The sequence below is a fragment of the Eschrichtius robustus genome, chromosome 12, assembly GCF_028021215.1.
Source record: "Eschrichtius robustus isolate mEscRob2 chromosome 12, mEscRob2.pri, whole genome shotgun sequence".
NCBI classification, from domain to species: domain Eukaryota; kingdom Metazoa; phylum Chordata; class Mammalia; order Artiodactyla; family Eschrichtiidae; genus Eschrichtius; species Eschrichtius robustus.
The window spans coordinates 27,301,206-27,314,594 of NC_090835.1; the positions used below are offsets into that span (position 1 = coordinate 27,301,206).

At 41.7% G+C, this 13,389-nt stretch overlaps 1 protein-coding gene across 4 annotated transcripts in view; it reads left to right on the top strand.

Moving 5' to 3' along the window:
* CADPS (calcium dependent secretion activator) overlaps positions 1-13,389 on the top strand; it is a 483,330-nt gene that overhangs the window by 330,523 nt on the left and 139,418 nt on the right. For 2 of the 4 annotated variants that reach the window (XM_068557631.1, XM_068557633.1), the window contains exons 12-14: positions 4,667-4,803; positions 8,517-8,704; positions 10,846-11,004. In XM_068557631.1, coding sequence (XP_068413732.1) covers positions 4,667-4,803; positions 8,517-8,704; positions 10,846-11,004 — 484 coding nt within the window. The remainder of the gene's footprint in view (positions 1-4,666; positions 4,804-8,516; positions 8,705-10,845; positions 11,005-13,389) is intronic. The other 2 variants (XM_068557634.1, XM_068557635.1) reach the window with 1 other exon arrangement.

Consider the following 13,389-nt stretch of genomic DNA (forward strand, 5'->3'; position numbering starts at 1 on the left):
ACGGACACACACACACACGGACAACTAAAGTTGGAGCAGGTTTAAGACACTTGCTTGGAGCCAGACACACACACACACACACACACGGACACACACACACACGGACAACTAAAGCTGGAGCAGGTTTAAGACACTTGCTTGGAGCCAGACACACACACACACACACACACGGACACACACACACACGGACAACTAAAGCTGGAGCAGGTTTGAGACACCTGCTTGGAGCCAGACACACACACACACACACACACACACACACACACGGACAACTAAAGTTGGAGCAGGTTTAAGACACCTGCTTGGAGCCAGACACACACAGACACACGGACACACACACACACACACACGGACAACGAAAGCTGGAGCAGGTTTGAGATACCTGCTTGGAGCCAGACACACACACACACACACACGGACACACACACACACACGGACAACGAAAGCTGGAGCAGGTTTGAGACACCTGCTTGGAGCCAGACACACACACACACACACACGGACACACACACACACGGACAACTAAAGCTGGAGCAGGTTTAAGACACTTGCTTGGAGCCAGACACACACACACGGACAACGAAAGCTGGAGCAGGTTTAAGACACCTGCTTGGAGCCAGACACACACAGACACACACACACACACACACACACACACACACACGGACAACTAAAGCTGGAGCAGGTTTAAGACACCTGCTTGGAGCCAGACACACACACACACACACACACACACACACGGACAACTAAAGTTGGAGCAGGTTTAAGACACTTGCTTGGAGCCAGACACACACACACACACACACACACACACGGACAACTAAAGTTGGAGCAGGTTTAAGACACCTGCTTGGAGCCAGACACACACACACACACACACACACACACACGGACAACTAAAGTTGGAGCAGGTTTAAGACACCTGCTTGGAGCCAGACACACACACACACACACACACACACACACACACACACGGACAACTAAAGTTGGAGCAGGTTTAAGACACCTGCTTGGAGCCAGACACACACAGACACACAGACACACACACGGACAACTAAAGTTGGAGCAGGTTTAAGACACCTGCTTGGAGCCAGACACACACACACACACACACACACACACACGGACAACTAAAGTTGGAGCAGGTTTAAGACACCTGCTTGGAGCCAGACACACACAGACATACACACACACACACACACACACACACACGGACAACTAAAGTTGGAGCAGGTTTAAGACACCTGCTTGGAGCCAGACACACACACACACACACACACACACACGGACAACTAAAGTTGGAGCAGGTTTAAGACACCTGCTTGGAGCCAGACACACACACACACACACACACACACACACACACGGACAACTAAAGCTGGAGCAGGTTTAAGACACCTGCTTGGAGCCAGACACACACAGACACACACACACACACACGGACAACTAAAGTTGGAGCAGGTTTAAGACACCTGCTTTGAGCCAGACACACACACACACACACACACACGGACAACTAAAGTTGGAGCAGGTTTAAGACACCTGCTTTGAGCCAGACACACACAGACACACAGACACACACACGGACAACTAAAGTTGGAGCAGGTTTAAGACACCTGCTTTGAGCCAGACACACACACACACACACACACAACTAAAGTTGGAGCAGGTTTAAGACACTTGCTTGGAGCCAGACACACACACACACACACACACACACACACACACGGACAACTAAAGTTGGAGCAGGTTTAAGACACCTGCTTGGAGCCAGACACACACAGACACACGGACACACACACACACACACGGACAACGAAAGCTGGAGCAGGTTTGAGATACCTGCTTGGAGCCAGACACACACACACACACACACGGACACACACACACACACGGACAACGAAAGCTGGAGCAGGTTTGAGACACCTGCTTGGAGCCAGACACACACACACACACACACGGACACACACACACACGGACAACTAAAGCTGGAGCAGGTTTAAGACACTTGCTTGGAGCCAGACACACACACACGGACAACGAAAGCTGGAGCAGGTTTAAGACACCTGCTTGGAGCCAGACACACACAGACACACACACACACACACACACACACACACACACGGACAACTAAAGCTGGAGCAGGTTTAAGACACCTGCTTGGAGCCAGACACACACACACACACACACACACACACACACGGACAACTAAAGTTGGAGCAGGTTTAAGACACTTGCTTGGAGCCAGACACACACACACACACACACACACACACGGACAACTAAAGTTGGAGCAGGTTTAAGACACCTGCTTGGAGCCAGACACACACACACACACACACGGACAACTAAAGTTGGAGCAGGTTTAAGACACCTGCTTGGAGCCAGACACACACACACACACACACACACACACACACACACACGGACAACTAAAGTTGGAGCAGGTTTAAGACACCTGCTTGGAGCCAGACACACACAGACACACAGACACACACACGGACAACTAAAGTTGGAGCAGGTTTAAGACACCTGCTTGGAGCCAGACACACACACACACACACACACACACACACGGACAACTAAAGTTGGAGCAGGTTTAAGACACCTGCTTGGAGCCAGACACACACAGACATACACACACACACACACACACACACACACGGACAACTAAAGTTGGAGCAGGTTTAAGACACCTGCTTGGAGCCAGACACACACACACACACACACACACACACGGACAACTAAAGTTGGAGCAGGTTTAAGACACCTGCTTTGAGCCAGACACACACAGACACACAGACACACACACGGACAACTAAAGTTGGAGCAGGTTTAAGACACCTGCTTTGAGCCAGACACACACACACACACACACACAACTAAAGTTGGAGCAGGTTTAAGACACTTGCTTGGAGCCAGACACACACACACACACACACCCCACCCCACCCCTAGAAGCAGCTAGCTTTTTGCCCAGTACCAACTTCCTGGCCACCTCTCTTTCTAGCCATCCTGAGTCAAAGGAGAAATATAGCTTGGAGACCAAATTACCAAACAAAAGAATCCTCCTAGATAAAGCACCTAAACTCAAATTGAAAGCACTTTCCTGAAGACAAATCTGAGGCAATTAACCCAGCCAAGAGGATTCTTTCAGATTCTCTAATAATAAATTCCTGCCCATGTGATATCCCTTCCAGAATTTTGTGTTTTATCCTATTAATAGAGCGATTTGGCTATTAAAACAGACATTCTTCAACTTGCCTTCTGGTAACCGTTGCTTCTGTGTGTCTTGGGCATAAACAACACATCCTGTTCAAACACTGACCACTTGCTGCTTCTATGAAAGATGACTGAAGATTTAAAACCCAACAAGAAGAGGGCATACATCTGACATACCATGCATTTAGGTTGGAAGGTTACACAAAATTATGAATGTGAGGAAAAATCATCATCTTAATATCACACTGCAACTATAACCCCCATTTTCAGCCATCCCCCAAGCAGGGAGGAAAAAAACCCTGCCTGGGATGAAGGCCACTTTTGAAAATGTTATTCAAATACCCTCTCAAGTCAGAAATCCGTTTACCCGTGTCCTGACAGCATCACTGGTCCCTGGCAGGTGCCCGTATTCCAGTAGAATGTTGCACGCAAGGGGATGAATACACTCTTGCTTGATTTAAGATTCTTTTTCTTCACAGCATTTCAGGACAGTGAGTAAATATGAGACAGAGTGAGCCGATTCCTTTAATGTCTAGGACCTTCATTCCTTCCTCTTTGGGATTTGCTTGGTCTCACTCGAGTCGGATTCTCTTGAGTTATTTTGCCGATTGAATATAGACTATTTTAGCTACACATATTGAGATTAATTAGTTAGCCCTTAGGAGGTTTTGCCTACAGCCTTCACCCTGTAAGGAAAAGTGTGAATACATTGAGACTATTAATTCACAATAAATGGCAGATCATAGCTCTTGCTGAGTAAATTTGTTTGTCTTTCATAAGCTTCGCTAACTGAGTAAGCACACTATAAGGCAATGTCCTTGGCTATCACAAACTAAATTCCCGTTGAACTTATTCTCCAGGTTTCAATGAAAATCTTTTGTTATTATTTTGTTTTAATTTTGGAGGATGGAGACCCAAACCTTTTGTGCAACCAAATCGGCCACGGGGATTTGGAAGGGGAGGATACAAATATTGTCACTTTGCTGAAAATCAGCATAACCCTTTTTTCCAGATAATCCCAATAATTGTAGAGAAATTGCTCTAGATATAACCACTGGAATGGCAGAATCTATTAAAAACCTAAAAACTAAATAGGCTTTTATAAGCAAAGATCCGATCTGCTTTCAGTGTTTGGTGAAACGCAGGCGAAGTTACGGTCGTGTGCTTAGTTTTTCAAGAACAACATAAATGCACTGGAGTTGTGATCATTTGATAAACATGTTGATGCCAATATATTTTTGCCGAAATGCAATAAACTCACCAGTAAGTGATGCAAGTTGACAATGGGAGGTATAAAGAGAATATCTTGGGGATGTTGGTGGGAGGCAACGGGGAAACAGCTAGCGTTCGTAATGCCTAGTGAATTCCTGTGTATTTGAAATGTCAAAGAAAATGTGATGTGTTTCTCTAAATTGTGTCTCTCTCTACATGTATAAATGAACAGACGCAGATAGAGCTCAAAAACATGGCATGGATGAATTTATCTCTTCCAACCCCTGTAACTTTGACCACGCTTCCCTCTTTGAGATGGTGCAACGTCTTACTTTGGATCACAGACTTAATGATTCCTATTCTTGCCTGGCAAGTATATTCTTTGGTCTACAGCAATTGAAACGTGATAACATTTCAAAAAATAAAATATTTTTCTACCTTTATGTCAGAAGCTCTTTTCTCCGTTGTGGAGCCCCTTTAACAATTATAAATGTGTTCTTGATTTCCTGTGTTGAGATAGTTTTAGTTACCAAAGAAAGAAGACAGAGCGGGAGGAAGTTATCAGTAGAGACGGATCCAATTCCCCAGCCTCCCTATCTGAGCTTCCCCCTTTTCAGCTGCTACATGAGAAATATTCTCAAGAGGGTAATTGAGTTTGGCACCTGCTTATGGAGAACTTGTAAAAATTGCCTCGGTTTCTTAGACATTAAGATCCCCCTCGCACCCCACCCCACATAGTAAGACCCTGTGCTCCTGTCTCAGAAGTGAATGGGTCCTTTTTATTTATTTTTTTAAAGAACAAAATGATTTGTAAATCAAGTTCACTTCCCTTTTCATAAGGTAAATGGCTTTGGGTTTGTTTGTGTGTGTGGCTTTTTTCTTTCTACATAGTATTCGAAGCATTTTTCACCCTTTGGGGGAATTTTCGTGTGGTGCTCTAGACGTTTAGAAGTCCCGCTCTCCAGCAAGAGCATGAGCATTTCTTGAAATCCTATTTTAAGCCTAGATTTAAATCATTTAAATTTAAGGGACCGCTATTACGTGTTTATTAGATTTATGAAGGTAGATTTCAGGCTTTATACCATCAAATTCAAAAGGCTAAAAGAGACCCAATTTATTTCCTTCTGCAAACCAGAAATTGTTACTTCACTTCTTAAAGATAAAGGCTATTAATCCCACATTATAGATGGGAAAGGTGAGGGGAAAGGCTGAAATGGCTTTACACAGAGGAAAAGCCTCATCCCTGACTCCACATACTAAGGTTAATATATCTGTATATTATTAAATATTATATAATTAACTAAGGTTAACATATTATTGATATTAACATAAATATAATGAAAATCTGGGTTTTTTGTCTAAATGATATGGCTATACCCTAAATCTGTTCTGACTAATTTTTTTGTTTTAAATTCCTTTTCTTGTTCTGTGCCAGAAGTCAAAATATTAAAAATGGTAGATAAAATAGTCTAAAAAACAGAAGCGGGATTATGTGGAATAATTTATTAATCTTCGTCTCACAAAAGATTCATTGATTATCTCAGGTTTAGAATCACTTTATCAGAAGTCTGAACTTTGCCAAATTGGAAAGGAATACATCATTTTGATTTAAAAAAAAAAAAAAAAAAGCTTACCTTGCATTGCAAGGCAGTTTTTCTCAAATTTATTTCCTACGATTATGTAATTATTCATGTAATTATAAATTGCATTCGTGAAACTTGTAAGAATATGCCTCTGAACTTAAATAATTTCTTTTTATGTAAAATTCCTAGTCTCTTGAGGAATTTTTTTGAGGCGTCTTATTTTCAAGACTCTTTTCAAATCATAATTTCTTAAAACGATTTTCTTTTTCACTAAGAAATTCATCACTAAGGAGTGAGTGCCCTCTAAAAAAAATAATTAAACCAGAAATGAAATTTTGAAGCTTGCTCCCTGTGAATCATTTATAGACCTAAAAATCCAAAATTAATTATGAATGTCATAAAACAGTTTCCTTCCCCGTTTGTGTACCTGTATCTATTAATCATCATCCCCAAATTTCAGAAAATAACAGCCATTAAAAAGACCTTATCTCCTGCCTCTATATATTCCATTTTCTCATTATTACAATCTTTTTTTTTTTCAGTTAGTTTTGGAGACCGACCAGCAGGAATACATAAATTTTTCTGTGTCTTCGACTGAGTTCCTAATTGATATTTCTTCAACTCTTTTCAAAGCAGCTATTTTGGCATCTACAAAAGACTTGGTGTCATCTGAGTCGTAGAAAATATATTTTAATCTTTCACAGCAGTGTTGTTTCTAAGATTTAGCATTTGGGGTAGCAGATGGAGTGGCAAAGAAGTTGCCTATAGGGGCAGCCCACTGCCTCGACTACTCTCCCGCCCTCTGCAGTAACTTATCATTTGAAATAGGAAAGATGCCGTCTTTCGTTGGATGCATTGCTGAGCTGCATGTTGTCTATCGAAGTTTCCCCGGATCCCTAATACAAGAGCAGAGTGTTGCAGGGGCCTCCCTTGCTGCAATTCCTTGGCCTTTACCTGCCACCTGGTCACTTTCTCCTTTTGCCTTCTCTCTCCCAAGACGGAGCCATATTCAAAAGAAGACTCAGAGAAGACCCTCAAAGTGAAACTAAATTTATACTTAAGACAATCCTAAATTCTTGGCTTAACAATGTACCACCTCAGTTGGTTTCTTTCTTGCTTCAGAAAGGTACCCAAGCTGAAAGAAGTGATTGGATTTCAGGCTTGTCCCAAGGGTGGCTTTGAGTGGCAAGTCGCTTGGCCTGTCTGATCAGCTCTTAAGTGCATGATAGAGGCAGCAGTTTCTACCCCATCATGCCTCCCAGTCTGCTCTGAATCGGAGATTCCATCCGGGTTCTCTTTTAGAGCAGAGTTCTGTGTGGTCCTGCAGCAAGCAAATACATGATAAGAAAACAAATAACTGCCAGGCAAAAAATAAAGCAAAACGCTCAGCCAGGGCACAGGAAGCTCCTCTCAGTTTAATTGAACCCTATATGATTCACAACTTGAAAACTTACTCATGTTGTTCTCTTTGGAAAGTTCTGTTATTATCTTCATTTTAAAATCTGAAAAACTTTTTTCTTCCAAAGTGAAAGGATTTATGAAGTCCTGGCATGTACGTAGACCAATCCTAGTATTTATATTAATAAATAAAATTAAAAAAAATAAAATAAAATAAAAAAAAAACACACCCAGAAGACTTGGAGTAAGACAGAGCTGGGTTTGCAAGAGAGAGGGGATATGGAGATATATGTGTACGTATAGCTGATTCACTTTGTTATACAGCAGAAACTAACACAACATTGTAAAGCAATTATACTCCAATAAAGATGTTAAAAAAAAAAGTGAAATAAGAATCCGATAGCATCATACTCTACATACTATTTTACAAGAATTTATTGCATTGTGACCATATTTCCATGTTAATAGATATATTCTGTAATATTAAAAAGAAAAAAGGCAGAGCTGGGTTTGAGTCCTGCCTGTTTTGTGTTATTTGTGAGCTCTTATTTCCATGTCCTCATCTATGAAATGAAGATAAACCCGCTCTGTCTGCTTCTCAAGGTTGTCATGGGGCTCAACTGAAAGTTCTTTGTCATGGGTAAAGCACTGTACCAATTTAAGGCATTAATGTTATTATTTCCTCTTATCAGTAACCAAGACTTTGCCCTACCCGCACTCCAACGCTCTTTTAAGGTGTACGCTTCAGTGTTAAAGCAGCGGGTGAGCCTCTCTTTCTGGAATCAACTCCCTCTGTTAATCCAGATGCCATCGCTTACTAGCTGCGGGGTGCTAGGGAAACTCCATGTCCTCCCTGAGCTCAGATTTCCCGACCATCACACAGGGATAGCGGCACCTACCTGATAGGGCTGTTATGAGGACTAAACCAGATGGCACACACAGCGTTGGGCACAGCGGCTGGCGCTTAATAAGCAATCAGGAAGTGTTAGCTCTGTGGCTATTTTTAACCCCGTTCTCCAGTCATCCCCAACTCTAGCAGCTCTCCCCCAGAAAAACCCAACCTATATTTAAAAGAAAGTCTCTCCTTTATTCTCCAAACAGGGCTGGTTCAGTCCTGGCCAGGTGTTTGTACTAGACGAGTATTGCGCCCGCAATGGAGTCCGAGGGTGTCACCGACATCTCTGTTACCTCAGAGATTTGCTTGCACGGGCAGAAAATGGCGCCATGATTGACCCCACCCTCCTTCACTATAGCTTTGCGTTCTGTGCATCCCACGTCCACGGGAACAGGTAAGCACATGTCCAGAGGTATTCCTTTAAAAAAATTTTTTTAAGGCACTGGCAATGGTTTTTGACTGGTCCTGCTTTTAGGGTCATCTCTAACTCTATCCATCCCCATTCCCTCGGGAGTACAGACCCGTGGGCATGCGCACACCACACACACACACACACACACACACACACACACACACACACCAGCCACACAAACACAAAAAACACACAGGTCTGAATTTCTTCTCCTTTCAAGAGACTTAACAGAAATGGCAAACAGGACTTCTAGAGTGGTCTCTGAAATTAGAACAATCTAGGCTCAAATCATGGCTCCTCCATTTGCTCTCCATGACCCTGGATGGTAATTAAACCCTCTCTGCCACTGTTTTCACATCTGTAAAACAGGGATGATGGTGTCCTCATGGGGTTGTCAAGAGGATGCAAGTGGATACAAAGGGTTCAGCACAATGCCTGGGACATGGCAAGGGCTAAATAAGTATTTGCCTTTGTTGTTGCTATCATTCATTCCATAAATATTTAATGATTACTTGTTGAGGGTCAGGTACTCTGCTATACCTTCAGCGTGCATGGTGAGCAAAAACCAGACACCAAATGAGGGCAGAGTTATATAGAGATTGGTTCTCTGAGAAAAAGGAATAAAACTCCATGGTAGCAGTTAATAAAGGAACACAACTCAGATGGGTTGGCAGGATGGCAGGAAGAACCTCCCCGAGGAATCGCTGCTTGGGCTGAGTGCTGAAGTAGGAGTTGAGTGGTTCCGGGCAAAAGGAGCAACATGAGCAAATGCTCTGCAGAGGAAAAGCAAGAGCTGAAACAAGCTAGGTGAAGCTGGAAGGCACAGATAATCATGACACTTAGAGTTTAACCACAGAGCTGGGAAGAACTTCAGAGAGCACAGTGTAATCAACTAGAGTTTAACCACAGAGCTGGGAAGAACTTCAGAGGTCACAGTGTAATCAACCCCCTGAGTGTATAGGTTTTATAGACAAGACCAGAACATCAGTTCTAACTCCATACTAAGTTCTTTCTTTCTTTAGACGTTGCCCAGCTCCTGGAGGAAAAGTTCCGTGTTCTGAATAATGCAAGGCAGCAAATAATTTAAGAACATTACCATTTGGCTCTGAAGACGTGGAATAAGTTTCCACACTGCCACAGCCAGTTTACTGTCCCAGTGTATGTAGCTTTTACTATAAAGACAAGCCTACATTACCCTGGACACCTCAACCAATAGCCAGGGAAGGCACACCCAAGGAAAACTAGGTTATCTTCAGAAACCCAGCCTGTGATGAACAAATTGCTGCTCTGCGGAAATTCGTATGTGGGAGCATCCAGAATTGACTCCATTTTCTTTTAAATCAGAACTGTATCAGTCATCTTCATCTTTGCAAGCTATACAACTCTGAAGTGTCTGTGGGGTTAGTTCTGTGCTTTTCCTGTCTCTAGCACTGGTAGATTTTATGAGATGCAACTTCAGCATCTAGAGCTGGATAACAATAGCGTTGTAGGTTTGAATATTTAACAGGCAACAAGATTTTCATCACCTCCCATTGTTATAAGGTTTGCTAGCCCAGCACATGACCTTGCATTTGCATAAAAGATATTCATGAAAACTCTGATACCTGGGGACTATCTCTGCATAATTCAGCTTTTTATAAATATACACTTTGATGACTATCTGTTACAGCCTCTTGGACTGAATTCTTTAAAGAGAGAGAGAGAAGTTGCATTATATTCTCTGGGTTGTCACACTGTATTCTACATATGTTACTGAATAAGGAAGTGTTATAAAATAATGAAGTGTTTTTGTAAACTCCCTGGTAAACATCATCATGAATTATGATACACATTGTCTGGATTTCATATTGTAAGACTGCCACTTGATTCACAGTTAGGTTTATACATCTTGTCATGGAAACAGTTTTGGATTTCTTATTTTCAGTTCTGATTTTCCTTATGCAAGTTTGCATCTTTTTTTTTTTTTTTTTTTTGCTTATTATTTTAGTTTGAATGCATTTGCTCTTGCTCTTTGATGCATCCTTCTTTTTCTTTCTTTTGTTTGTGCATGTATGTGTGGTCTTGATTCTCCCATAGCTGGCCACACTCTCTGCATGCTCCATGCGACCATCCCTTCTCCAAAGTCAACAAATGCATGCGTACCTTAGTGGGCTGACACCAAATACAGACCCTGAAGGGAGCAAAACTCCCTCCCCATCTGAACCAGAGGCTAAAAAAGATACCAAAAAGGAATCCAAAAAAAGAAAAAATCCCAAAACCCAGGCAAATCCAGAGCCCAAAAGGTAAGAAGTTATGTGTGTATTGGCTTGTGTTTTGCGATGTCTGTGACCTTCTCTACCTCCCCCCCCATCTATGCCGCAACCTCCACCTTAGCAAACCCCAAGCTTTGTGTATTCCTGAAGTCTCTGTGCAAAGGTGCACTTTTTTAAAAAATCCTAGCAATGGACAAAAATACCGTGTATTAGGACTGAATTCGAGTCAGGTATTTAGGGACACTTAAAACATGTTTGCATTGAAAACAAAACAACTAATTGAGCAGTATGTAAACAGAATCATGAGTCAGATTGCTTTTTTTAGTGGCATCTAGTTAGGGGCCTGGTACCTTACCAAGTCATTCATAATAAGCAACCCATGTTTTATAATTTTGAAATTATGGTTAAGGAGCAAATAAAATGGGTTGGCATAAGATGGATTTATACATTTATAGTAGGTCCATCATTTTTAGCAAACCCTCTCAGTTCTACGTTTACCTCATGAAAGAAATCCATCTTCAAATAATGGTTTATAATAAAGACACAAAGTAATGTCTATCACTAAATTAATGACTCTTAGTAGAATCGTTTATATGATGAGGTCACTTTGAAAGCACTTTTAAGTCCTAAAATTTATATTGATCCTCTCTTGTTTCCTGTGTCCTTTAGGGATGCTCTCTTTGTGAACTGGTAAAATGGCAAATTCGTGGCTTTTATTCCCTTTTAAAATAGATGTACAGTTATCTCCAGTGTTATCCTTATGTCCTTCTTCACCTTCCCTATCTCGCCCCAAATTAACATTGACATTTTAAAGTTTTGTTGTTGAGGTCTTGAAATGGGTATTCTGACCCTGGCATTGCCAAACTACACAGAGTTCACAAGGAGGTATGCTGTATGTTTCAGCATGAATTTATTCACTTGAATATTTCTAAGTCCTAAAATATATACAGTTCACTTGTAGGCAGACCAAATGAAAATGCCAATTTTCACTTCCTAGAGGATGTAGCAGGCTGTCAATCAGTGTATGCAGGTCCAATAGTGAAGGTCAAAGAATGCCCCGATGCCATGTGGACACCCATCTTCTGAACTTGCAGTATACAAGGATGAAGGTGGAGTGCAGTTTTGTGTTTCCCTGTGAGGGTCAGACCGCAAGGTAGAAGTAGCTTGCAGCCAGTAAGAAAGTGCATAGAGCGTTGTAGGTGCCTGAAGGAAGCCTCTCTGGCTGCTGTCCAAGGTGCTGCGTTTGGCGTGATCAGCACTGAAGCAGAGCAGAGAGTAAATGGCTACACTTGTCCGAGCCTGACCTATTCCCTGTGCCGTGAAAAACTACCAAAAAGGATTGTGAGTGGCACGTTGAGGCTTATACATATAAGGGTCTATGTTTGCATTGCATTTTTAAAGGAAGAAGAAATTGTAATATTAAACATCAGTTGTGTGGAATTCTGCAGTTTACAGAGTGCTTTCATACATTCTATCTCACTTGCTATAACATTTTCAGGTTAGCTACTTTGACACCCATTTTGCTGATGATGAAACTGAATTCTGTAAATTGAGGTGGCAAACCCAGATATTCTGAGTCCAAAGCTCTTCCTCTTTGTACTACATCGGCACTGCACGTAGATTCTAAAGATCTGAGTATTAGAGCCTGTTGTGCATAAATCTGGGATTATCATATCTCATTTCTATACCTCAGTTTTCTTATCTGCAAAATGAGCACATAGAGCATCTGTAATATCCCATCAACCTGTAAAATTATCTTCTGTGGGTTATAATAACAAGTAAAATAGTCCATTGTTAGATTTCGTAAGTAACATTTAAATAAACTAAGGATAATTGCCACCATTTAATAAGTGTTTGCTATATGCCAAGCACTGTGTGAAGTGCTATTTACATATATTATCTCATTTTATACTTATTGCATTACGGTGAGATCTGTATTATTATTATCCTCACCTAACAGATGAAGAGTTTGAGGCTCAGATATACTCAGTCACTTGCTTCATAGCAAATACATGTGTGGGCCTAATTCAAACATGGATATTCTGACTTTGGAGCTTGCATTTGTAACCTCTCTGCCTTACTACCTGCCCAGCATTAGCATTTGTGTATAGTGTGAGATGCAAATTCAGCCATTTGATATGATTTCAGCATTTCCAGGTGAGATACTCTAGCAGCCATCTGAATTAATTAAAGACTTTTCCATTTTTGTCCTAAAGATGTCCAAAATCAGTTTGGCCCACCTGGTAATTCTGACCTTGTGGAAAAAGTCAGAGTGTATCTGGAGTTTTAGACCACCTAAAAGGAGAGTCTCCTTTGAACACCAATTAACAGCCTTTTGGTACTGGAAAAAAACCCCACCATTTTCCTACCTCTTTCACCAGGATGAACACTGTTTGTATGTGGAGAGGTTATCTA